The following is a 26,619-nucleotide window of genomic DNA, read 5'->3' on the forward strand; positions in this document are numbered from 1 at the left end:
ATGCTTCACATGCTTTTTAATGTTGGTGTCTTTACAGGAGGCACATTTGAACTAACCCAACAGTTTCCAGAGCATGGCATCTGTACTCACTTCTAAGCTGTTTGAGATACAGCATTTTTAATTTAATTTTTTCATAGGTAATCCATTCACATGGTTCAAAAGTTTTAAAAACAGACCAGGCTCAAGGGCTCACACCTATAATCCCAGCATTTTGGGAGGCAAAGACGGGCGGATAAAGAGGTCAGTAGTTCGACACCATCCTGGCCAACATGGTGAAACCCTGTCTTTACTAAGAATACAAAAACCAGTCGGGGGTGGTGGCGCACACCTCTAATCCCAGCTACTTGGGAGGCTGAGGCAGGAGAATTGCTTGAACCCGGGAAGCAGAGGTTGCAGTGAGCTGACATTGTGCCATTGCACTCTAGCCTGGGCAACAGAGGGAGACTCTATCTGGAAAAAAATATGTATATAAAACATTACACAAAGAAAATCTGTCTCTTTAATTGACTTCTTCAAATCTGCTCCCATCTGTTATTTTGTTCCTGTTTCTGTATCCTTACCCATGAGTCATTGGGTAGGAGGGTAGTTTAACATGCTCTGCCTTCTCTGTCCTTGAAAATAAATGCACATATTCTCCATACTGTTGACCACAGGAAATTAAAAACAATACATGTGAAGATAGAGTCCAGAATTCAGGTGCCTTTTTTTTCTTTTCTTTTTCTTTTTTTTTTTTTTTTTTTTTTTTGAGACAGAGTCTTACTCTGTCACCCAGGCTGGAGTGCAGTGGCACAATCTTGGCTCACTGCAACCTCTGCCTCCTGGGTTCAAGTAATTCTCGTGCCTCAGCCTGCCTTGTAGCTGGGGTTACAAGTATACAATACCATGCCCAACTAATGGTTCCTTTTTCTTTTTCTTTTTTTTTTTTTTTTTGGTATTTTTTAGTAAAGACGCCATTTCACCATGTTGGCCAGGCTAGTCTCAAACTCCTGACATCTTATCTACCTGCCTCGGCCTCTGAAAGTGCTAGGATTACAGGCATGAGCCACCGCGCCTGGCTTTAGGTGCCTTTTTGTACTGAGAGCCTGGGTTTAGCACACATGTCCACCATTTTTCTTGATCGGGTTTGGCCCACATACAGCCAACGAGCTAACTGTGGTTTCCCTTATCCACCAGGGTGAGCCCTTCCTGGAATGTTTAGCAAGAGTTTTTCTCTCCTCAGCAACTTGTTGGTGTAGTCACCTCTCATTGTGGATTTTTAATCAATCTGATCTAAACATGGAAAAGCAAATTTTACTTTCCACAGATGGGGAGGCTGTAGTGAAAACCAGAGAAGGTTCTCACCAAATGTGTGCAGCTCGGAAGAAAAAGGCTGCGGTCCTCATGTCCCTTTATTCATTTGGTGTCTTGGGGCTGTTGATGTTACAAGTCAGCTTCATTGCGTAATGTGATTGTGAGACTGAATATTTGCTTTGTGTGCATATTTTCAACTAGGTTAGTTTATGAAATTAGTAATATTTCACCTGAAAGATTGAGAAATCAAAAACATTGCAGCTATAAAACTGGCATTTGGCCGGGCATGGTGGCCCACGCCTGTAATCCCAGCACTTTGGGAGGCTGAGGCGGGTGGATCACCTGAGGTTAGGAGTTGGAGACCTACCTGGCCAACATGGTGAAAGCCCGTCTCTACTAAAAATACAAAAATTAGCCAGGCATGGTGGCACGTGCCTGTAATCCTGGCTACTCCGGAGGCTGAGGCAGGAGAATTGCTTAAACTCAAGAGGTGAAGGTTGCATGAGTCGAGATTGTGCCACTCTACTCCACCCTGGGCGATACAGTGAGACTCTGTCTCAAAAAAAGAAAAAAAAAAAAAGCCAAAAAACTGGCATTTTGCTAGAGTCAACCTGTATAATTTTAACGAAACAGACCAGTATTTCTGTTCTCAATTTTCAGAGTTTGGCAGGAAGATCAGTATTCAAACACCGCAGCAAGTCACACAGTGTTAGTCCTTGTCACTCAGAAAGCCTCTCTGCAGCACCAAGGCCTGATTGAGTCCGCGTCTCTTCTCTTACAGGCATGACAGCAAGCACCATGGTGGCTTTGATCCTCATGACGTCCTCCATCATGTCGGTCGTGGGGTCCCTGTACCTGGCCTACATTCTGTACTTTGTGCTGAAGGAGTTCTGCATCATCTGCGTCGTCACGTACATGCTGAACTTCCTTCTTCTCATTATCAACTACAAACGACTAGTTTACTTGAACGAGGCCTGGAAGCGGCAGCTGCAGCCCAAGCAGGACAGACGCCCGACAGACTCTGCCCTGACAGTCTCAAGCCCCTTTTCCATTCAGTTTATTTTGCAGCAGGTTTTTATTATTATTATTATTCACAACAGACACTTTCCCTAAGAATCTCAAACTGATTTTTAAAAATCCTGTAAATTAGAAGGGGCCCTCGCTAATTTCTGTGTCAATCTTCATTTTAAATATGGATACAAAAAGGATACGCCGAGCCAATCAAAGACAAGCTTTAACTTTACTTTGAAGATGTTTCTGAAATGATAAAATGTAGCCCTAGCCCCCTGCCCTCAATTGTAAAGTCAGCAACCATTGCTAGTAATTCTTTAATGTGTATAAATTCAATTTCAGGTATAACAAATGTGATCATAACATGAAAATATTCTAGAATAGATACTGTATTAAATATTGCCATGTTTACAATATGTAGTATGTTTTTAGCCAATGGATTTAAACATGTAGATTCAACTAGAATCCGTTTATGTGATATCTGTAAAGATAGAAATATTAGATCCATTTCTGCAGAACTTACTGTACAGTTTAGTTGGAGTGTAGCACTGAAGAACTGTCAGTTCAGCATTGACTGAGGAGATAGTGAAAATAGCCTATACACAGCATCTTGTGGAAAGTACTGGCCGCTGTTGTTGCAGCAAATAATAGGGTGAAAAAAATAATAATAGGGTGGTTGGTTCCCTTTCATCTCCCTCTTCTGAAAGGAAGAAATTGAATTGGAACGTTCAAGTCCAGATTGTGTCCAGTCATAAAACTGGACCAATTGTTAACCTTACAGAATGAGTCATGTGGCCAGACCTTCAAGTTCAAGGCCTTCAGGACACTAAGGATGTGAAAATCGTTTTTTTTTTTTTTTCTTTGAGACGGAGTCTCGCTGTCACCCAGGCTGGAGCCCAGTGGTGCCATCTTGGCTCACTGCAAGCTCCGCCTCCCGGGTTCACGCCACTCTCCTGCCTCAGCCTCCCAAGTAGTTGCAACTACACGGGCCCACCACCGCGCCCGGCTATTTTTTTTGTATTTTTAGTAGAGATGGGGTTTCACCAGGGTATCAATCTCCTGACCTCGTGATCTGCCTGCCTCGGCCTGCTGGGATTACAGGTGTGAGCCACCACACCCGACCAAAAATGGGTATTTTTTCTTTGGAGAAAAGCTGGAAATATAAGCCTGGCATTATTAGGTAAAGATTCTTCCACCAGTTGAATTCTCATGCAGATATTTTTCCTTAACGTTGGTGCCAGTCAACCAAACAGTATTATGATGGAAAAGACCAGTCTAAGCCCCGTCGCTCCAGCGTGGGAGCCAGTGTTCTTGCTCACTGTTTCTGCACTAACCACTCGGATGTCTAATTTAGTTGTTTTGCAGTCAAATACTGGATTTGTAACCTTCAGGGCTGACATGCTGCGCAGTTTGCTTCATCGGGAGAATAGGAACAGGTAGACACATCTCAAGGCTAAATCTGGTTGTGTCGCCACTGCTCTCATAATGACACACATGCAGTAAGAAGAATTTTGGAAGGGGATTCAAGTAAACCCAAATGAAATTGTGACAGGACGTTTGTATGGTTAACATCTGATATCAGAATGTTAAAAGTGCCTTCTGTCTTAAATCTCAAACCAAATATTTTGTGTGTTGACCTTGGGCAGAAGTGTCCTGCCCTCCTGTCTTCACCGTCAGGTAGAAAACCCGCACTCTGCAGAAGGGTCCTGTGTGATCATTTCACTCCTCCGGTTGGGAAGCAGCAGTAATGTTTTTGCTTCCAATCTGATTAATCATTTTATGTTAAAAACAGTCAATGAGACCAGTACCTCTTGAGTGCTTTATTTGCCTTCTCTTTGAAGGGAGGGGACAGGCTCTGCTCTGTAAACTCAAATGTGTAGGGTCAGCAACAATTCTGTAGCTTCCACTGACTCAGAATTGACGCAACGTAGGTCTTCTGGCCCGAGGCAGGTATCAAGCCTGAATTGTAATGAACTTTTCACCAGTTTCAACCAGTTTCTTAAAAGATAGCTTAACTCAAGATTTCATCAAGACTTGTGTTTTCCCATGAATGTGACTCTTTCAATGGCTGTTGGAGTATGGATGTACTGTTCTTGTATTCTGAAGTAGTTAAAGAACTCTAGAAAGCACTGATTGGCCGTCTGGTGCCTATGGAGAAAGAAGTCCTCACGTTTGAGGGCTGTACAGCGAGGCCGTCTTATAGCAGCGCGTCCAGCTCTACCAAGGCAGTCCTCTGGTTCTTTTCTCTAAGCTACAGTGGAAATGGCCTAATGGTTAAAACTGTGGTACACATAACACCGGTTGTGCTAAACAAGTTCCTCATGTCTCAGGATCCAATGGTTTTTCATTCTATTTTGTATCAATCAGCAGAGTACAGTTAAAGCTTGTCTTGATGTTGCATTCTTGCAAATGTCTTCAACTCTTACCTGAGAAAACATGGGAAAATGGTCAGCCAGACCCTTTCAGTTTTTCCTTTGCTTTTCTAAACCTCGGTGAAACCACTGTTTCAGTTGTATAAAATTTTTTTTGCCACATTCTTATGGCCCAGTCAGATTAATACCCTTTTATCTCACTGAGAGAGGAACACGTACTGCCTGTCATAACAGCATTGTAATGCCAGTGTCTCAGTAAGTAACAGAACCCTGGTGGTGTTTATTGGGTGTTTTTTGCCCTGGAGAATTCAGATTCCCTTCTATACCTTCTATTCTGCCCAGAAGAGGGGGGAATCACCAGTGTTATAAAATTAGAAGATTGTTTTGCCTGTTTTAGACTGAATATTTGAACACTGCAGCATTACTAGCCACAAGTGTTAAAGGACAGATGAGGGGAAACTTTTGTTTTTAGCAGTAACTCCATGCTTCATCTTTTTAAAGTAATTTGTTCCAAACGAAGCCATTTATTGACTTGATGGTCACAAATATCATTTGAAGAAATAAGACGAATTGGGGTTAGATGATAAATTCTAGGGAATCTGGGTGATTTGGAGGATTTCATTTGGTTTTGCATTACAGCTAGTTGCTCTCAGTAAAAGTAAATTTCTGGTGAAATAACTCAGGGTTAACTGGCTGTGTGCCCAGAATCACTGTTCCTTTATACATGTGTCCTCTCCTTAAATTCATTATTTTCAAATGATGTTCAAAGCATTGACTATTTTCATTCAAAGAGACTACATTCAAAGAGGACCAAGACTACAGTGAAATTAAAACTATTTGCTGGCCGGGCATGGTGGCTCATACCTATAATCCCAGCACTTTGGGAGGCCGAGGCAGGTGGATCACCTGAGGTCAGAAGTTCGAGACCAACCTGATCAACACAGTGGAACCCTGTCTCTACTAAAAACACAAAAATTAGCTGGGCATGGTGGCAGGCATCTGTAATGCCAGCTACACCGGAGGCTGAGGCAGGAGAATTGCTTGAACCCGGTAGGTGGAGGTTGCAGTGAGTTCCCAATTGCACCATTGCACTCCAGCCTGGGCAACAAGTGAAACACTGTTTCAAAACAACAACAACAACAACAAACTATTTGTTGACTTTTGTTTTTCATTTAGTTTTTGAAAAGACTATTGGCAAAAGTACAGAGTTATCTTCAGCAATTTCTTCGTAACTTAGATTGGTACCAAGAGTGACAGGAGATCTTGTCTTGAAAATCAATATTAGATGCCAACAAGGAGACCCTCTGTGACTTCTGGTAACCTATTTGGGGAGACGAGCTAATGACCTATGATACAGTTTCTGTCTTCATGTCTTTTCCTCCAACACACAAGCATTGGTGAAACATTTCAGACACCTCAGGCAGCACTCACGGTTTCTAATTGTGACAACTACCCTTCCATCAAACAAAAAAGGCAAGGGTGGGAGCCCCAGCTACTTGGCTAAACATTTTTTTACTACAAATTCACCTAGAAAAGGTGAAATGTTTTGTTATAAAACTGTATTAGGCATGACCTAAGTATTAGGTGTATGATCTGTCTAGAATGTTCCATGAGAAAGATTTCTTACTAGTGCTTTAAGCTCCAGAGTAAACATTCATTTAAAATGGAGTTCACTGGGCAGGTTTCCCCTTTAATCTAGATAGAAATACTCTTTATCAGAGATTTAAGGCGCTGTTTCGCTAACTGGTAAATAAAACCAAATGTAAATATGTAAGAATGTTTATTTGTTGCACATAACTTTTTTGGTATAAAATAAACGTAGAAGTTGCTTGTGGAAGTTGTGCTCCCATTATTCTTAAACTGTAGGGTTGCATTCCAAAAAAGAAGCTGAAACGAGGTCTTTTTAGACTCGGTAGGAGCCTTATATTCTTGAAGTCAATACTGTAACCTCATTTCTAAGGTATACAGGGTTGATTCTTTTTCTCTTAAATCATACGTAACTTGCAGAAGATTCAGAGTCCTCAGACCTCTAGATCTTGGAATTCCTGTGGGTTTATGATATATGTGATTGTCAAGAATTAATGATAAAATGTGTCACTGCCTACTGTTCTGTGAACACTCAGAATGTATTAATGAGCTGTTTTTCCATAGTTTTACTTTAGCTTACCTTGAATACTCCATGTATAATCCTCTAAAAAGGTAGCATCGGCAAGAAAGATGAATCTGTTGGAAATACAGCTGAGATATCCTTCAAGGACTAGAACAAGTGTGCTCTGTGCTGGAACTTAAGACCTGTGAAAAGGGACACTGCCCCCACCAGGCGCAATGGCTCATGCCTGTAATCCCAGCACTTGGGGAGGGTGAGGCAAGCGGATCACCTGAGGTCAGGAGTTCCAGACCAGCCTGACCAACATGGCAAAACCCCGTCTCTACTAAAAATGTAAAAAAAAAAATTAGCTGGGCGTGATGGCAGGTGCCTGTAGTTCCAACTACTTGGGAGGCTGAGGAAGGAGAATTGCTTGAACCCCGGAGGTGGAGGTTGTAGTGAGCCGAGATTGCACCACTGCACTCCAGCCTGGGTGATGGAGCAAGACTGTCTCAAGAAAACAAAACAAAACAAAAAAGACTCTATCGGTTCATTGTATTCCAACTGACTGGACACCAAAAGGAATATTTTTTCAAAGCATATACTTCAAATCAGAACTGATGCACCATCCTTGCCTTACTGGAGCCCGTGAAGAGAGGGAGGAGAGATTCCTTAAGGAAAGACTGTGCTCTGGGAGGGGGTAGGTGGCGTCATTTCGGGGTGTAAAGCCATGGAATGCTGATTTGTAGGCAGAGTTGTTTAAGGAGGTCTTGTCACACTCAGTGGCATCCATTATGATAAAGCCAATGGGCGTTTACACTCATCTGCCCATTTCTGTCAAGACCCTATGGCTGAGGTCAGAACGATGTCTGGGGAGAACCAGTTACCTCTAACCTTCCAGTTCAGACACTGCCAGCTTAACTGTGTGGAAACTGGCTCACAGACCCTGCTAAGTGCTGCAGCATGACAGCGTTTCTATGAATTTGTTGGTACATGTGGGACTTTAGCTCATCTGAGGAGTCGAACAGCAGCTGTGAAAGTCTTCTACTCACTCCCTGTTGAGGCTGGCCCGGTTTGCTACACAAACACGGCGGCCCTAGGACCATGGGGCTATTTCTGCAGATGCCCTCTGGAACCAGCTGCTCTGAACATGGTGGGGGTGTTGGAGCAGCAGTTTCTCCAAAGTCCACACATAGTTAAGGCTCTGAAAACAGCGCGACGCACAGAAATGATTTCAGATGCTTTTCAGTAGCCACTTTCATGCCAACTCTTTATTTCCATACTAGAAAATCTTTTATTTCCACCTTGTGTTCCCTGCTAGCACAGATGACCATAAAACCCAGGCCAGAAACGTTCTAGTCTGCCGTGAACAGTCCGAGAGGCACTTTTCTGCTGCTGTGGAAGTCGCCCTGACTCGGGGAGGAAGGGACACAGGTGGTGTCAGTCTTGCTCAAGTAAATGGGCTGCTTTCCAAACACTGTGACTTGGCTTCTGAGTGGGGATACCTGGTTTCATTAGCAATCTTCCAGTATCTCTCTCGCAAAAGGAACGCTGCACCTTTTGGTTGTCTCTGCCTAGTGAAGACCCCCTTTTTATTCCCCAGCACTCTCAGCGGTGCTAAAAAAAAAAAAAAAAAAAAAAAAAAAGACACAAAGCGATTCAGATGACTTCTGATGGGTCAAGTTAGAACCACACTGGACCACAGTGAACACCAGAGGCGGATCCTGGGATTCAAGGCAAGAGAATGTAAGGGTCAGAACTGGCAGAATTGTAAAGTTAGATAAAAATAAAGATCCACTTGATGGTGACCAAAATATCTGTCCTCGCAGGGGGCTATAGTGACTGCAGGACTCACTGATGCTGGGGTAAAGACAGCCAGGGAATGATGTAACCCAGAATAAAAAAGGAGGTTTTAAAAAAAACCTTAATGAGCAACTGCTTTATTTGTAAACGTAATTTGATATTCGCTTTACATTACTTTTCCACCTCTATCCGCTGGTACAGTCTTAAGGCTGAACTACACTATAAGTAAAAATACGTCTTTGGGCCAGTTGCAGTGGTTCATACCTGTCATCCCAGCACTTTGGGAAGCTGAGGTGGGCGGACTGCTTGAGCCCAGGAGTTCAAGACCAGCCTGGGTAACACATCAAGACCCCGTCTCTACAAAAAATACAAAAATTAGCAAGCCTGGTGGCACACATCTGTGGTCCCAGCCACTTGGGAGGCTGAGGTGGGAGGACTGCTTGAGCCCCAGAGGTCGAAGCTGCAGTGAGCTGTGTTTACACCACTGCATTCCAGCCTGGGTGACAGAGCGAGACCCTGTCATGAATGAATGAATGAATGAATGAATGAATGAATAATGAAATTAAACTAAATCAGGCTGGTTTAGTTTCAAAAATAAATAAATAAAATAATAAATAAATAAATAAATAATTCAGAGCTGGGGTTGGGCACAGTGGCTTATACCTGTAATCTCAGCAGGAGTTCAAGACCAGCCTGACCAACATGGTGAAACCTCATCCCTACTAAAAATACAAAATTTGATAGGTGTGGTGTCGCACGCCTGTAATCCCAGCTATTTGAGAGGCTGAGGCAGGAGAACTGCTTGAACCTGGGAGGCGGAGGCAGCACTGAGCCAAGATCATACCACTGAACTCCAACCTGGGTGACAAGAGTGAAACTCTGTCTCAAAGATAAAAGAATTCAGAGTTGGTTACCTTTTCAAAGAGGATGAGCAAGCGAGCATATCCACGAGCCATTGCCTCCTACTTGACTATAGTTTGCAGAAGTGGCATTCTGTAAGCACGATAAATTTAAGGGAGAAAACAGAACAGCACAGTCCACTGTGGGTGGCTATTCCCTGTGTGTCAATGGGAGTTCCAGGAGCTGTGACAAACGAGTGTGAGCTGGCTGGAGAGGGTACGAGGGGCTGGGTGGGGTTCAGCAATCCACATGAAAAAAAAAAAAAACCCACAAGACAAAGCAACATAACTTTGTTGAGGAGGGCAAAAAAATGAAATGGATAAAAAAATGAGAAAAGGCCAGGCATGGTGGCTCACGCCTGTAATCCCAGGATTTTGGGAGGCTAAAGCAGGCAGATCACTTGAGGTGAGGAGTTCGAAACCAGCCTGGCCAACATGGCGAAACCCCGCCTCTACAAAAATACAAAATTAGCTGGGCACAGTGGTGGGCGCCTGTAATCCCAGCTACTTGGGAGGCTGAGGCAAAAGAACTGCTTGAGCCCAGGAGGTGAAGGTTGCAGTGAGCTGAGATCATGCCATTGCACTCCAGCCTGGGTGACAGAGTGAGACTCCATCTCAAAAAAAGCAAAACAAAAGGACAAAGTGAGTGATTAAACATGGCTCTAAGATCTCACCCATGCCCTGAGTAGGTATTATTTAGTGCATGCTGTGTTAGATATTGCAGAGTACATGGGAAGCAACAATAAATAGGACTCCTTCTCTCTCCTGATCCCACAGTCTGATCAAAGATCAAGCCAAAGAAATAATGACAGTGCCAGGTGAGAACGCTGGCAGAGCCAGGTTCGGGCTGCAACTGACTAAAACTAAAAAATTAAAACACACCAAATTATCTTGTTTGGTCGTCTCTTAGAAATGGGTGAATTCCTTTTTGAGATTAAGACTTATTGTTTCCCAGATTTGACCTATTATCTTAGTAAACAAAACAGGGACTAAAAGAGGCAGGAGTTAATACACAGAAATACAAGGTACAATCCCTCTGCCCTGAAAGCACTTAACCCTGCTGGAGAAAGAAGGCAAATACATGCAAATTTTCACAACAAAAGATCTGAGTGACAGTTAGATATAGTGATCATCTGCCTCAAAGAAAGACACAGCTCATTGCTGAAAGGGGGGCTGAATCGTGTGGACGCTGAAAGACTACAGAACTTCGAGGAGATCAAACAACTGCAATGACCACCCCCGTGCAGGTGACAACTTCTATATTTCTCTCTCAATTTGACTCTGGGGCTGCAGATCCATCTTTCCAATCAGCTCAGTAAGTATTTATTGCATTAAAGACCTTCCGGAGTGAAAACATGAAGAAGCCACGACTCCTGCAGCCATGTGTTGGGGGAAGCAGAACAATTACCCACTCTCCCTGAGCCTCAGTTTCCTCGTCTGTGAAATAGGAACGATAACAGTACTTACTATCTTATGAGAGGATGAAGAGGGATGAAAATCTTCCCAGAGGCCACCGCTACCATTTATTGCTTGTTTTCCATGTGGAAGTACATTGAATCCTCAGATTTCACTGACACTGAGATAGTAATTAACTTGTCCACAGTTGCAAAGCTAGTAAATGGCAGAAAAGCTCCTGTTCTTGGCCATCTGCTTCTAGTGTACATGTGATAACGGATGGAAAGCGTCATAATGCAATCTGTCCCACAATAATTTCTCCATAAATGGCAGTCATTGTTAGGGCAGCTCTAGTCAAGTTCTACTTCTTGTAATCCCCCAAACATTTACTATAGACTCAAGAAGGGAGACTCCACAGAGATGACGCTTGCACTCGACCCTGATGACTTTTCAACTCAAAAGGGGATGTGAGGGGCCGGGCGCGGTGGCTCATGCCTGTAATCCCAGAACTTTGGGAGGCCGAGGCGGGTGGATTATGTGGTCAGGAGATCGAGACCATCCTGGCTAACACGGTGAAACTCTGTCTCAACTAAAAATACAAAAAATTAGCCGGGCATGGTGGCGGGCGCCTGTAGTCCCAGCTACTCGGGAGGCTGAGGCAGGAGAATGGCATGAACCTGGGAGGTGGAGCTTGCAGTGAGTCAAGATCTCGCCACTGCACTCCAGCCTGGAAGACAGCGAGACTCCATCTCAAAAAAAAAAAAAAAAAAAAAAAAAAAAAAAAAGGGGGGATGGGAGGGACAGGCACAGATAGCCAGGGCAGGAACAACACAAGGACATGCCCATAGGAAAGAAACCTCCCAGAGTTTTAGGAAACAGCTAGAGAGGGGTGGGACACGGGGTGAAAGAACCATCTGGGAAAAGATCAAAAAGGCTCTGACTTATCAAGATGCTGGGTGTGATTTGGTCAATACAGGAGAGCAACCAAGGAAGAGGGGCATGCTCTGGCTGGTGCTGGCAGCGATTCTGGAAGACCCACAAAAAATGGAGGCAGACAGTGAGAAACACACTGTAACACCCCTGGGTGAGCGAGAATGCAAGAATGAGGTTATAAAGTTGGCCAGCAGCAATAGGCATGCCAGTAAGCGTCTAAAGATGTGAAATTCTTCCTGTCACCCTCAGGTAAAGTTAACAGGACCTGCGTACATTGTGTGCGAGGAGGAGGAGTGAAGGAACAGATAGAGTCAAGGTTAGGGTGTTTACAAAAAAATGTATTATTTCAAATGAAATTTGAGTTTGTAGTACCTTTATAACTCTGAAGAGGCTTCTGTCAAAAAGTGTGTCTAGTTTGAGGTCTAATTTGGTCTAGAACTAAAAGAAAAAAACTAGCACTAGCTTTATTTGCAAGGAGTTACATGAAACCATGGAGTGGATATTATGCTCCAGAGACCAACTGTGGACCGAGTGAACCAGGACAGAACACCATAAAGCGCCTCCATTTAAGGGGCCAGAAGCCAGACGCGGTGGCTCACATCTGTAATCCCAACACTTTGGGAGGCTAAAGTAGGAGGATCACTTGAGGCTACGAGTTCAAAAAAAGCCTGGACAACAAACTGAGACTCTGTCTCTACAAAAAATAAAAATAAAACAATTAGCCAAGCATGGTGGCACATACCTGTAGTCCTCCCAGCCACTCGGGAGGCTGAGGCAGGATTGCTTGAGCCCAGGAGTCTGAGGCTGCAGTGAGCTATGATCACACCACTGCACTCCAGCCTGGGCGACACAGAGAGAAAAAAAGGTTGACAGTGTCAATGTAGAAGTCACTGGATTTGCTAACCAAGAAGTCATTGGTGGCCTGTGCAGTGCAGTGGAATGACAGTGGAAATTTCAGCAGAATGACAACTGGTCTCGGGGGACTGAGGAATGATTGTGGAGCAAACAGCCTCTTGATAACACAGAAGTAAAAAAGCAACTGCTGCCTGAGGAGGGAGGGTCCGGAGGGAGACTGGAGAATGGCCACCAGCTGGGAAGACAAACACGTGGAGAGGCTGAAACTCCAGGAGGGAAACGGAAAGACTCTCAGAAACTGCTGCCCAAACCTCCAGCAAGACCGAGACAGTTCCATCATGACCACAGTGAGGGGAAAACAGCAGTCAGTCAGAAATGACTGGAAGGGAGATGAGTTCATTCCGGGTAGTTTTCTCAGTTCCCATCTGAGAGGTCTCCACGTGAAGAGGGAGAAGAGGGATTGCAAGGACTAAAAGCTGCAGGGGATCTGTAACGAGACGACCAGAAGTAAGATCAGCAATGACATTCACAACCGCCCCCTGAAGAACCCCAACTCAAGGTCGAACCACCAAGCAAGTTCCCTGTCCTACATCCAAGGAGCTGAGCACTGCTGTGGTCACAGCAGGCCCCCATACACTGCACACTCCAGTCTGGGGTATTGGGGCAGTTAAGAGGGTCAGGCTACAAACATTCCCCACTGGCTTCAGAACCAAGCCTTTTTTTTTCTTTTCTTTTTTGTTGAAACAGAGTCTTGCTCTGTCGCCCAGGCTGGAATGCAGTGGTGTGATCTTGGCTCACTACAACCTCCGCCTCCCAGGTTCAAGGGATTCTCCTGCCTCAGCCTCCTGAGTAGCTGTGATTAGAGAAGCGCACCACCACGCCCAGCTAATTTTTTTTTTTTTTTTTTCAGTAGAGACAGGGTTTCACCATGTTGGTCAGGATAGTCTCTATCTCCTGACCTTGTGATCTGCCACCATGGCCTCCCAAAGTGTTGGGATTATAGGCATGAGCCACTGCGCCTGGCCTAACCAAGCCTCTTTCATTGTGTCTACTTTCTCCCCTTGCTTCTCAACTCCCCACACCCTAGCTCTTGCCCAAGTGATCACCAAAACTGTTCTTGCTTCAAGGGCCTGGTGTCCTCCACACATAGTGGCTGCTCCTCGGTCCCACTCCATCCTGTTGGTGACATGTGACACTGTTGATCATTCCCTCCTTGAAACTGCCTGCCCTCAGGGCTTCCATGACACCTTCTTTCTCAATTCTTTTCTGATCCTTCCAATTCTCCCTTCTTCATCTCCTTCTGGATTTTCTCTTCTCCCACAAGGCTCTGGCATGCTCATGGTGCTGACTTTCATCCTCTGACCCTCCTACTGACGTCTTCACCCAGGCCTCACAATCTCAGCTACCACTACAGGCTGTAACCAAGAAGTCCATGCTTTCTGGAGACAGAGAGAGGAGAAGGACCAGAGAGTAGCAGACCAGAGGCGGGGATGGGCAGTGGGGTAGGAGAGGTGGGGGAAAGTTTGCATGGTTAATGGGTATGAAAAAATAGAAAGAATGAATAAGATCTAGTATTTGATAGCCCAACAGGGTGACTATGGTCAACAATAATTTAATTATACATTTAAAAACCACTAAAAGAGTATAAATGGATGTTTATCAGAAAAGGATAAATGCTTGAGGTGATGGCTACCCCATTTACCCTACTGTGATTATTGCACGTTGTATGCCTATTGAAATATCCCATATACCGGCTGGGCGCAGCGGCTCACACCTGTAATCCCAGCACTTTGGGAGGCTGAGGCGGGAGACTCACGAGGTCAGGAGTTCAAGACCAGCCTGGCCAACATAGTGAAAACCCATCTCTACTAAAAATACAAAAAATTAGCTGGGCGCAGTGGCCAGCACCTGTAATCCTAGCTATTCGGGAGGCTGAGGCAGGAGAGTCGTTTGAACTTGGAAGGCAGAGGTTGCAGTGAGCCAAGATCATGCCATTGCATCCAGCCTGGGTGAGAGTTAGAATCCGTCTCAAAAGAAAAAAAAAAGAAAAAAAAAGATACTCCTCCCCTCCTCACCATTTCTACAGCCCACTCCAACCTCTTGGTTAGAGGACAATGACCTTCATTTTCAGTGGGCTGCCACCTTTTCAATCTGTCTACACTCATACAAATAAAGTCTCTTTTACAAGATGGAAACATGGTCATCTCATTATCCTGCTTGTAATCCTCCCACTGTCCTCACAGGTTGTGGTCTGAACTTGAATTTCCTTAGTTCAGCCCCCAGAACCCTCTGAAATCTGGTCATTGTCAGTCTCTACAGTTTTGTATGGCCCTACTTTGCACTCACATCCCAACTGACCCCAACTGCAAACACCTTACAGAAAAGCACGAGGCTACTTCCTGATCTCAGGCCTTACTTGGCACATGGTGTTTGCTGACACTTTGGTGTCTCTCCACCGTGCCCCTACCATAGCACTTCCGCTGTGTTCATCTTTGTGTCCCCAACAACCGAGACAAAGCTACCATGAGGTAAACGTAATCTGAAGCATATGTAAGAGAGAGCTAGGGAAGCCCCGACTTGCAGAAGTTCATGGGAGAGAAGGGGAAAACTCTGGGGAGATACGGGGCAGGACTCCATGCTCTGAAAGCAGCCAGGGTACCAGGACTCCAGACACTAGGGAACCCGACAACTCATCCATCGACTCTGAGCTTTGCTGGTCCCAGAGGAACACATTCCAAATATGGTGTCCACTCCCAAGAATAATCTGTGCCCAAAAGAGTCCCTTTTAGGGATGCAAAGTTATTTACTACCCTACCTAAGCTGGGTCTTGAAGGCAAGTCCTCTTGCTCCATTCCTGGCAGACCTAATCCCAACCCTAAGACAGAGTGTATACCTTAGGGAGGAGATGTCAGCATGAGAGCTGGGGCTACAAGCCAGGCTGCAGTTCTTTGAGAAACAGATGCCTGAAGAAAAAACTAAAATGATTAAAGAGTCAAATGCTTCAGAGGAAGTAACATGCTGTAGAAAAAAATGACACAGAGTGGGGCACGGGGGCTCACACCTGTAATCCCAGCACTTAGGGAGGCCAAGGCGGGTGGATTTCCTGAGGTCAGGAGTTCAGGACTAGCCTGGCCAACATGGTGAAACCTCGTCTCTAAAAAAAAAAAAAAAAAAAAATTAGCCAGGCATGGTGGCAGGCGCCTGTAATCCCAGCTACTCAGGAGGCTGAGACAGGAAAATCGGTTGAACCTGGGAGGCAGAGGTTGCAGTGAGCTGATATCATGCCATTGCACTCCAGCCTAGGTGATAAGAGTGAAACTCCGTCTCAAAAAAAAAGAAAGAAAGAAAAAATGACACAGAACATCGTATCACAGTGACTTGCAGTTGAGTCCCAACACTATTGTTTTGCTGAATAAGGTTATAAAGTCAACCAAAACATGATTCTTACCCTACCCACAAGATCTCTGGTAGTGGAGGTATTTAAGCAAGTTAATAGAGCCCCAGCTTGCACTAATAGAATCAGACTCATTAAGGGCTGTTATCTTGAATCTCCTCTCCCTGAGAGAATAGCAGAGAAAAATTCTGTTGAGGATATTCAAACACCAGGATTAAAGATGCTTCAGCAGTTCCTGTTGTAAGTGTAATGTCTTAAACTGCAACAGCTAGCACACGATGGTCCAGGTCTTCATGGCTTTGGTCAAGCAGCCCCCTGGGTCATGGGACACTGAGGCTGTTTGAATTGCAAGGGCTGCCAAGTTCCTAGAGGAGGAGCCAGGCCCAGCCGCAGTGAAGAAGCCTGCCGCTCCCTCTACTGGCTGTTGGACACCACCACCTGTAGCGTTTGCTCTTGCCAGAGTCACAGAACTAAGCAATTAACGAAACGGTTGAGGTTAAAAGGTTTAGAAAGCCTTTTAAAAAGATTTTTTAAAATCCTCAATTTTAGGATCACTAGTGGAAAAAAGGGAGTTAAAATTAATTGATTTTAGTTAATTAATCCTTTAATATTAAAGTCTGTTTTAAATTTATATAGATTATGGACAATCATGAATCGGCTTGCAAGACAATGCCTATTTGTAGGTTTTTTTTGAACAGTATTTGTCCATATTTATAGTGGAAAAGATGTTTGGCTTAGGAAGCAATACATCAGCCCACACAAAGAGCTGAAAAGAGGCCTTAAAAATCAACTGTTAGCACTGCTGCTACAGGAGAAGATTGAGAAAGCCCACAAAAGCCTTTCTATCCCCACAGATTACAATGAAAAATTTCCAGACAGCTGGGTGCGGTGACTCAAGCCTGTAATCCCAGTACTTTGGGAGGCTGAGGCGGAGGATAATCTGAGGTCACGAGTTTGAGATCAGCCTGGTCAACATGGCAAAACCCCATCTCTATTAAAAATACAAAAATTAGCCGGGTGTGGTGGCATGTGCCTGTAATCCCAGCTACTCAGGAGGCTCAGGTGGGAGAACTGCTTGAACTCGGGAGGCACAGGTTGCAGTGAGCCAGGACTGTGCCACTGCACTGCAGTCTAGGCAACAGAGCGAGACCCCATCTCAAAAAAAAAAAAAAAAAAAATCTCCAGACAAAATATACAAAAATACACCTGAGGACTCTGAAAAGCAAACAAAAGCAGGTGGTCTGGGAGGGAAACAAAACCCAAGAACCATCTGGAGTGGAGGATGGATGTGAGTTTCTTGGGGCTTTTTCCCTCTTTTGTCTCAGGGCCTCAATCCTGGTGCAGCTGTGGTGGCCCCACAGACAGCTCCAGCTCCAGGAGAAATCCAATCTTTCCGGCCAGGAGACAGAAAGGCTGGAGACCCAGGAGGAGCTCACAACTCAAGGGCAGCCCCCCAGGCGGGGACCAGCAGCAGGAAGGGAGCCCTTGCTGTCCAGACTGCCTAAGAGTCCTTTTGCCTTTTCTACTTTCCCTGCTCTGCTCCAAGGATAGCTCTAGTAACAACTACACACAGGCAGGCAGGTAAACTTTTGAGAGAAGCTTGGAACTTGTGGATAGAGAACCAAAAAAGGGGTCTCATGTGGGCCAGAGAGTAGGATTGAGGGAGTCCCAGAGAGGAGAGCTAGAGAAGGGGACTCCAAATTTGAATTTCAATCAACACAAATCCTAGGTTCATCTGAGCTACGTGCAGAACAGCACCAAAACAGCAAGCATGGAACAGACCCAGCACAGCAAAGACCCCCAGTGAGAAAGGAGCGAGTTACACCACCAGTCCAGCCCCATATGCAAAGACCCAGAGTGGGTTTCAAAACAAAATGACACTGAAATCCTTGCCCCAGAAGGCAAGACCGACTTGAAGTCTGAAGCTAATTGGGTTAACAGCCTCCTAAAACACAAACCAGAGGCTTTTAACAGGACCCAGAGTCCAAACAATATACAACTCAAATGCCCAGGATACAATCTACAATTACCCAGACGAGGAAAATACGACTCATTCTACAAGGAAAAGATAATCAACAGGTGCCAAGCCCATGATACCCCAGACATTAAAGTTATCAAGAATTTAGCTACTATAACAACTGGGGGTAAAAGTAGACATTCCTGAAATGAATGAAATAATACAAGTTCTCAGGAAAGAACAGAAGGTGTAAAAAATAACCAAACGGAAACTTTAGAACTGAAAAATACCTGAAATGAAAAATTCACTGGTAGGCTTGATAATGGAAGATGCCAGAATAATCTGTGCGTATACAGACAGATCAACAGAAATTATCCCATTAGACTTTGAAGCTGCAGTGAGCCTGACAGCGCCACCGCACTTCAGCTTGGGCAACAGAGTGAAACTCTGTCTCTGTTAACAAGAGACAAGAGGCCGGGAGCGGTGGCTCACGCCTGTAATCCCAACACTTTGGGTGGCCGAGGCAGGCAGATCATGAGGTCAGCAGATCAAGACCATCCTGGCTAACACAGTGAAACCCCGTCTCTACTGAAAAAAAAAAAAAAAAAAATAGCTGGGCCTGGTGGTGGGCACCTAGAGTCCCAGGTACTTGGGAGGCTGAGGTAGGAGAATGGCGTGAACTCAGGAGGCAGACCTTACAATGAGCCGAGATCATGCCATGGCACTCCAGCCTAGGTGACAGCGAGACTCTGTCTCAAAAAAAAAAAAAAAAAAGAGAGCGAGAGACAGGAAAAAAAAAGAGAAATTAATTATTCCATTTGAACTACAAATTGTTTTAGAAAGAAACAGAGCCTCAGAGACCTGTACAGCAGCATCAGAGGTCTACCAGTTGTGTTTCTGTAGTTCAAGAAAAAGAGGATAAAGAGATTGAGATTGGGAGAGAAAAAATATTTCAAGAATAGTTGAAAACTTCATAAATTTAGTAAGACACATAAATTTGCATAATCAAGGAGCTCAGTAAAGATAAACTGTGGCAAAAAAACTGAAATATATCATTATCAAATTATTGAGGACCAAAGACATGAATAATCTTTTTTAAAATTTAATTTTATTAAAAAAATTTGTTTAGGCTAATGAAGTGAAGCAGTGGGAGTAGAAACGGGATTTAAAAAATCTTAAAAGCAGCCACAGGAAAAGGACACATTAGGGTTAGAGTGATAGCAGATTTTTTAAAAGTTTTTAAAAAATTAATTATTTTTTAAAAAAGAGATGGGGTCTCACTATGCTGCCCAGGCTGGTCTCAAACTCCTGGCCTCAAGTGATCCTCCTGCCTTGGCCTCCCAAAGTGCTGGGATGACAGGCATGATCCACTACACCTAGCCTGATCATAGATTTCTAATCAGAAACTGCGACAGCCAGAAGTCACTGAAATGACATCTTTAAAGTTCTGAAAGAAAAGTCCAATCAACCCAGTGAAATTATCCTTCAGGAATGAAAGAAAATAATAACATTCTCAGCTAAATGAAATAAGGGAATTTGTAGCCAGCAGACCTATTCTCAGAAAAGTGCCAAAGGAAATGCTTCCGGGTGAAGTAAATGACAAAAAGGACACAGGGAACTTCAGGAATAGAGAGTAAAAAACAACGATGACATTGGGTAGACATAAAAGACTATTTCTGTTCTCTTAAGTTCTTTAAAATATGTAAGAATACAGAAAGTAAACGTTAAAACACTACTAATAGGCCAGGCGCGGTGGCTCACACCTGTAATCCCAGCACTTTGGGAGGCCGAGGCGGGCTGATCACGAGATCAGGAGATGGAGACCATCCTGGCTAACACAGTGAAACCCCATCTCTACTAAAAGATACAAAAAATTAGCCGGGCGTGGTGGCAGACGCCTGTAGTCCCAGCTACTCCGGGAGGCTGAGGCAGGAGAATGGCGTGAACCCGGGAGGTGGAGCTTGCAGTGAACCGAGATCGCACCACTGCACTCCAGTCTGGGTGATAGAGCAAGACTCCGTCTCAAAAAAAAAAAAAAAAAAAAAAAAATTTGTGCAGAACCGGCCGGGCGTGGTGGCTCACGCCTGTAATCCCAGCACTTCGGGAGGCCAAGGCAAGCGGATCACAAGGTCATTAGATCGAGACCACAGTGAAACACTGTCTCTACTAAAAATACAAAAAATTAGCCAGGCGCGGTGGCAGTTGCCTGTTGTCCCAGCTAATCGGGAGGCTGAGGCAGAATGGCGTGAACCCGGGAGGCGGAGGTTGCAGTGAGCAGAGATCGCGCCACTGCACTCCAGCCTGGGTGACAGAGCAAGACTCCGTCTCAAAAACAAAAACAAACAAACAAAAATCTCAATGTCATTTTTCTCATAAATAGGAAAATCCGTTCTAAAATTCATATGAAATCCGAGGAGACCCCAAATAGCTAAAACAATTTTGAAAAAGAATAAAGTCTGAGTAGTCAAACTTCCCAATTTCAAAACTTCTTGTAAAGTTATAGCAATCAAAATAATGTAGTATTAGCAGAGAAACAGATATACAGACCAATAGAGTAGGGAACCCAGAAAGAAAACACTTGCATATATGGTCAAATGATTTTGACAAGGAGACCAAGACCCATTCAAGAAAGAAGAAATCATCTTTTCAGCAAATGGTACCAGAAAAACTGGATATCCACAGGTAAAGGAAGAAGGTGGATCCTTACCTTATACTACATACAAAAATGAACTGAAAATGGATCAATATTTGCAGTGACAAATATGCTAATTACCTTAACTTGACCATTAAACGTTATATACATATCAAAACACGACTTTATACACCAGAAATATGCACAAATTATTATCTCAATTAATATTTTTTTTGAGACAAGTCTCGCTCTGTTGCCCAGACTGCAGTGCAGTGGCAAGATCTCAGCTCACTACAACCTCCGCCTCCCAGGTTCAAGCGATTCTCCTGCCTCAGCCTCCCAAGTAGCTGGGATTACAGGCATGTGCCACCACGCCCAGCTAATTTTATATTTTTCATAGAGATAGGGCTTCTCCATGTTGGCCAGGATGGTCTTGAACTCCCTACCTCAGGTAATCTGCCCACCTCCACCTCCCAAAGTGCTGGGATTACAGGCATGAGCCACTGCGCCAACCTAAAATTTTTTAATTTAAAAAAATTTTTAAAAATTTTACACAAAGGATCAAAGACTTAAACATAAGACTAAAACTATAAAGCTCTTAGAAGAAAGCATAAGGAAAAAGCTTCATGACACTGAATTTTTTTTTTTTTTTGAGACAGTCTCATTCAGTTGCCTAGGCTGGAGTGCAGTGTCACAATCTTGGTTCACTGCAACCTCCGCCTCCCAGGTTCAAGCAATTCTCCTGCCTCAGTCTCCCGAGTAGCTGGAACTACAGGCACGTGCTACCACACCTGGCTAATTTTTTTTTTTTTTTTTTGAGATGGAGTCCCGCTCTGTCTCCCAGGCTGTAGTGCAGTGGTGCGATCTCAGCTCACTGCGAGCTCCGCCTCCCGGGTTCACGCCATTCTCCTGCCTCAGCCTCCCAAGCAGTTGGGACGCCAGGGGCCCACCACCATGCCTGGCTAATTTTTTATTTTATTTTATTTTATTTTATTTATTTATTTATTTTTGAGACGGAGTCTCGCTCTGTCGCCCAGGCTGGAGTGCAGTGGCCAGATCTCAGCTCACTGCAAGCTCTGCCTCCCGGGTTCACGCCATTCTCCTGCCTCAGCCTCCCGAGTAGCTGGGACTACAGGTGCCCGCCACCTCGCCCAGCTAGTTTTTTTGTATTTTTTAGTAGAAACGGGGTTTCACTGTGTTAGCCAGGATGGTCTCGATCTCCTGACCTCGTGATCCACCCGTCTCGGCCTCTCAAAGTGCTGGGATCACAGGTGTGAGCCACCGTGCCCGGCCTAATTTTTCTATTTTTAGTAGAAACGGGGTTCCTCCATGTTGGCCATGCTGGTCTGGACCTCAGGTGATCCACGCTTCAGCCTCCCAAAGTGCTGGGATTATGGGTGTGAGCCACTGTGCCAGGGCATGACATTGAATTTAATAATGATTTCTTGGATCTCTGATACCAAATGCACAGGTAACAAAAGAAAAGAGACAAACTGGACTTCATTTAAAAACTTTGTGCATCACAGGACTCACCAACAGAGTAAAAAGACAACCCACAGAATGGGAGAAAATATTTGCCAATCATATATCTACCAAAGGATTAATATCCAGAATATATATAAAATTCCTAAAACCGAACAAAAAAACCTCATTCGAATATGGGAAAAGGATGAGGTGTGGTGGCTCACACCTGTAATCCCTTTGGAAAGCTGAGGCAGGCAACCCAGGAGTTTGAGGCCACCCAGGTAACACAAAGAAACCCTGACTCTACAAAAAATACAAAAATTAAGTGGGCATGGTGGTGGCATGCCTGTAATCCCAGCTACTTGGGAGGCTCACCTGCATCTGGGAAGGTCGAGGCTGCAGTGAGCCAAGATAGCACTACTGCACTTCAACCTAGGCATCAGACTGGGACCCTGTCTCACCAAAAAAAAAAAAAAAAAAAAAAAAAAAGAGAAAATGACTGGGATAGATATTCTTCAAAGAAGACATACAAATAGCTAATAAGCACATAAAACCATGCTTGGCATCACTTATCATTACAGAAATGCAAAATAAAACCAGAATGAGAGACTGCTTCACATTTCATAGATGCTAGAGGGAGGGAGGGAAGAAGGAAGGAAATAAATTGGCAGGGATGTGGAGAAGTTGCAACTCTGGTGCACTGCTGATAGGAATGTAAAATGCTGTAGCCAATAGAAAAAAATAGTATGGTGGTTCCTCAAAAAAGTTAAAAACAAAACTACCATATGATGTATCAATTTCACTTCTGAGTACCCAAAGAACTGAAAGCAGGGTCTCAGAGAGATATTTGAACCCCCCATGCTCATAACAGCATTATTCACAATAGCCAAAAGATGGAAGCAAGTGTATGTCAATGGATGTTAGAAAAACAAACTGTGGGCCAGGCGCGGTGGCTCACACCTGTAATCCCAGCACTTTGGGAGGCCAAGGTGGATGGATCAATTGAGGTCAGGAGTTCCAAAACCAGCCTGACTATCATGGTGAAACCCCATATCTACTAAAAAACACAAAAAAATCAGCCGGGCTTGGTGGTGGTTACCTGTAATCCTAGCTACTCAGGAGGCTGAGGCAGGAGAATCACTTGAACCCGGGATGGGGAGACTGCAGTGAGCTGAAATGGCGCCATTGCACTCCAGCCTGGGCAGCAGAGTGAGACTCCATCTCAAAAAAAAAATAAAGAAAGAAAGAAAAATGTGATTTACATAAAAAATGGAATATTATTCACTTTTACAAAGAAAAAAAATTTCTCATACATCTTTTTTTTCTTTTGTTTTTGTTTTTTTTTTTTGAGACGAAGTCTTGCTCTTGTACCCCAGGCGGGAATGGCACCATCTTGGCTCACTGCAACCTCCACTTCCCAGGTTCAAGCGATTCTCCTGCCTCAGCCTCCTGAGTAGCTGGGATTACAGGTGCCCGCCACCACAGTCAGCTAATTTTTTTTGTATTTTTAGTACAGACCGGGTTTCACTATGTTGGACAGGCTGGTCTCGAACTCCTGACCTCAGGTGATCCATCCACCTCAGCCTCCCAAAGTGCTGGGATTACAGGCGTGAGCCACCGTGCCTGGCCCTTTTTTTTTTGAGACGGAGTTTTGCTCTTGTTGCCCAGGCTGGAGTGCAATGGCACGATCCCAGCTCACTGCAACCTCTGCCTCCTGGGTTCAAGCAATTCTCCTGCCCCAGCCTCCCGAGTAGCTGGGATTACAAGCATGTGCTACCACACCTGGCTAATTTTGCAGGCTGGTCTCAAACTCCTGACCTCAGGTGATCCACCCACCTCAGCCTCTCAAAGTGCTGGGATTACAGGTGTGACCCACTGCGCCCGGGCAAAGACATTATGCTAAGTGATAAATACTGTATGATTCCATTTACATGCAATACTTAGAGTAGTCAAATTCATGAAGACAGAAAATAAATTGGTGGTTGCCAGGGGCTAGGAGGAAGGAAGAACGGGGAATTTATTGATTACTGGGCACAGAGTTTCAGTTTTGCAAGATAAAATGTTCTGTGGATACATGGCAGTGATTGTACAATGTGAATGTACTTAATGCCACTGAATTGCACACTTCAATTGTTAAAATGATTTTAAAAATTAAACATTCAGGTATGATTTTAAAAAAAACACTGTATGGTTCCACTTGTATGAGGGAGTCAAACTCATAGAAACAAAAAGCAGAATGGTGGCTGCCAGGGACAGGAGGAGGAGCAAGTGCGGAATTGTTTAAGGGATACAGAATTTCAGTTTTGCAAACTGAAAAGGTCTGCATATTGGTTGCAACAATTGAACGGTACACTTAGAAATGGTTAAAATGGTAATTTTTTTGAGACAGAGTCTTGCTCTATCACCCAGGCTGGAGTGCAGTAGCGCGATCTTGGCTCACTGCAACCTCCCAGGTTTGAGCAATTCTCCTCCCTCAATCTCCCAAGTAGCTGGGATTAGAGGTACCCGCCACCAGGCTTGGCTAATTTTTTATTTTCAGTAGAGAAGAGGTTTCATCATGTTGGTCAGCCTGGTCTTGAACTCCTGGCCTCAAGTGATCCGCCCGCCTCAGCCTCCCAAAGCACTGGGATTATAGCTATGAGCCACTGCACCTGGCCTAAAATGGTAGATTTTGTTAAGTGTATTTATTTATATATTTTTTGAGATGGAGTTTCACTGTTGTTGCCCAGGCTGGAGTGCAATAGCGCGATCTCAGCTCACTGCAACCTCTGCCTTTCAGGTTTAAGCGATTCTCCTCCCAGTTTCCCAAGTAGCTGGGATTACAGGCATGTGCCACCACACCCAGCTAATTTTGTATTTCTAGTAGAGATGGGGTTTCTCCATGTTAGTCAGGCTGGTCTTGAACTCCCAACCTCAGATGACCCAGTTGCTTCGGGCTCCCAAAGTGCTGGGATTACAGGCATGAGCCACCGCACCCAGCCATGTTATGTGTATTTTACTACAGTTTTTAAAAACATGAATACAGAATACAGAAGATACACATGGAAGATTTGCACACACACACACGGAATTTGTTTTGTCTTCAGAGTTCTCTTGAGGAAGGAGTGGGAGAAGTGCATTTAGTTTGCTGATGGTACCACCTGTGTGCCTGCTGTAACACCAAATGGTTCCTCCAAAAGAAAATTACTGATTATCCTAAGTGAAATGACAAAAGCTTTTGAAATTTATCAGTTCTGGAACTGAATCTAAAAAACCTGGGCTAGTTTTCTTCTCCTATAAACTACTGATACATGACGTTTTCCATTTTAATAGGTTGAACTCATTCCAAACCAAGAAAAGGAACTGGACACTACAAGAACTCACAGAATACGATCAAGCCACTTTTGCCTCAAGCAAACACAAACATCAAAGAACTTCATTGATCAACTTTATAAAAAATACTTTAACTTGTAAACCCTACTTTTCATCCAATTTGGTCTGAATTCTGGGAGTGGGGGTGATGCAATAGGTCATACAAACTGGGACTCCAAGAAAAGATTTTTAAAACCCCATTAAGTTTTGTTCCTTACTCTAGAAGGGTCCCTATGTCTAACTTTCAGTTGTTTCATCTACAATACTATCATCCTCCTTTAAATTCAAACCCAGCTGAGTATCAATACGTGGTTGCTATGAATGTAGCAACTATCATTTCACCATGTGTCACTCTCTTCCTACTTAAGAGATTTACTTACTTGGTCAACTTATGGCTTTTCATTGCTGTGAGAAATTCTCTGACAGTCTCAGGACTCTGGTGTCTGCATGGTGATTTTGATATGTATTTTAACGTCTGGGAAAAAAAAAAGAAAAAAGCCAAGCATAAGACAAAGAACCCTGAATGAGAAAAAGGAAACGCAATGGCTATAATTAAAATTCTAAAATTTTGTTTTAAAAATCCTGTACAGGCCAGGCGTGGTGGCTCACACCTGTAATCCCAGCACTTTGAGAGGCCAAGGTGGCCGGATCACCTGAGGTCAGGGGTTCGAGACCAGCCTGGCCAACATGGTGAAACGCCATCTCTACTAAAAAAACAAAGAAAAAGCTGGGTATAGTGGAAAAAAAGCTGGGTGTGATGGTGCACGCCTGTAATACCGGATACTACAGAGGCCCAGGCAGGAGAATCACTTGAACCCAGGAGGCAGAGGTTGCAATGAGCCGAGATCACACCACAGCACTCCAGCCTGGGTGACAGAATGAGACTCTGTCTCAAAAAAAAAAAAAAAAAAAAAAAAAATCCCGTATAAAACAAACAAAGAGGCGTTCAGGAGAACCAAGCTTCACGCAATATGAATTCCTGAAAGAGAAAATCAGTAGCTAGAACAGGAAGAATAAGTAATGAAATTTTAGAAGAAAACTCTTCTGATCTTAAAAAATAAAACTCAATCTGACAATTATGTTATATTTCGGACAATTTTTTTAAAGAGGGGGATCCCAAAGAATAAAATAAATTGCCATAAGTCTACATGGATATATACTAATGAATAAATAAATG

General features: G+C 44.1%; 1 protein-coding gene across 20 annotated transcripts in view; it reads right to left on the minus strand.

Annotated features, from left to right (window-relative positions):
• Positions 1-2,753: 2,753 nt before the first annotated feature.
• LOC139362940 (DNA-directed RNA polymerase III subunit RPC9-like) overlaps positions 2,754-26,619 on the minus strand; it is a 43,619-nt gene continuing 19,753 nt past the window's right edge. For 7 of the 20 annotated variants that reach the window (XR_011622598.1, XR_011622593.1, XR_011622600.1 and 4 more), the window contains 4 exons: positions 25,823-25,917; positions 8,827-8,919; positions 6,841-8,483; positions 2,754-4,727 (listed from right to left, as the gene is read on the minus strand). Coding sequence is in view for 1 of the 20 variants with exons in the window: in XM_071095294.1 (XP_070951395.1) it covers positions 4,717-4,727; positions 12,532-12,629; positions 25,823-25,917 (204 nt within the window). In the remaining 19 variants the exon portion in view is untranslated. The other 13 variants (XR_011622584.1, XR_011622589.1, XR_011622596.1 and 10 more) reach the window with 13 other exon arrangements.

Source organism: Macaca nemestrina, chromosome 4, assembly GCF_043159975.1.
Source record: "Macaca nemestrina isolate mMacNem1 chromosome 4, mMacNem.hap1, whole genome shotgun sequence".
Lineage (NCBI taxonomy): Eukaryota > Metazoa > Chordata > Mammalia > Primates > Cercopithecidae > Macaca > Macaca nemestrina.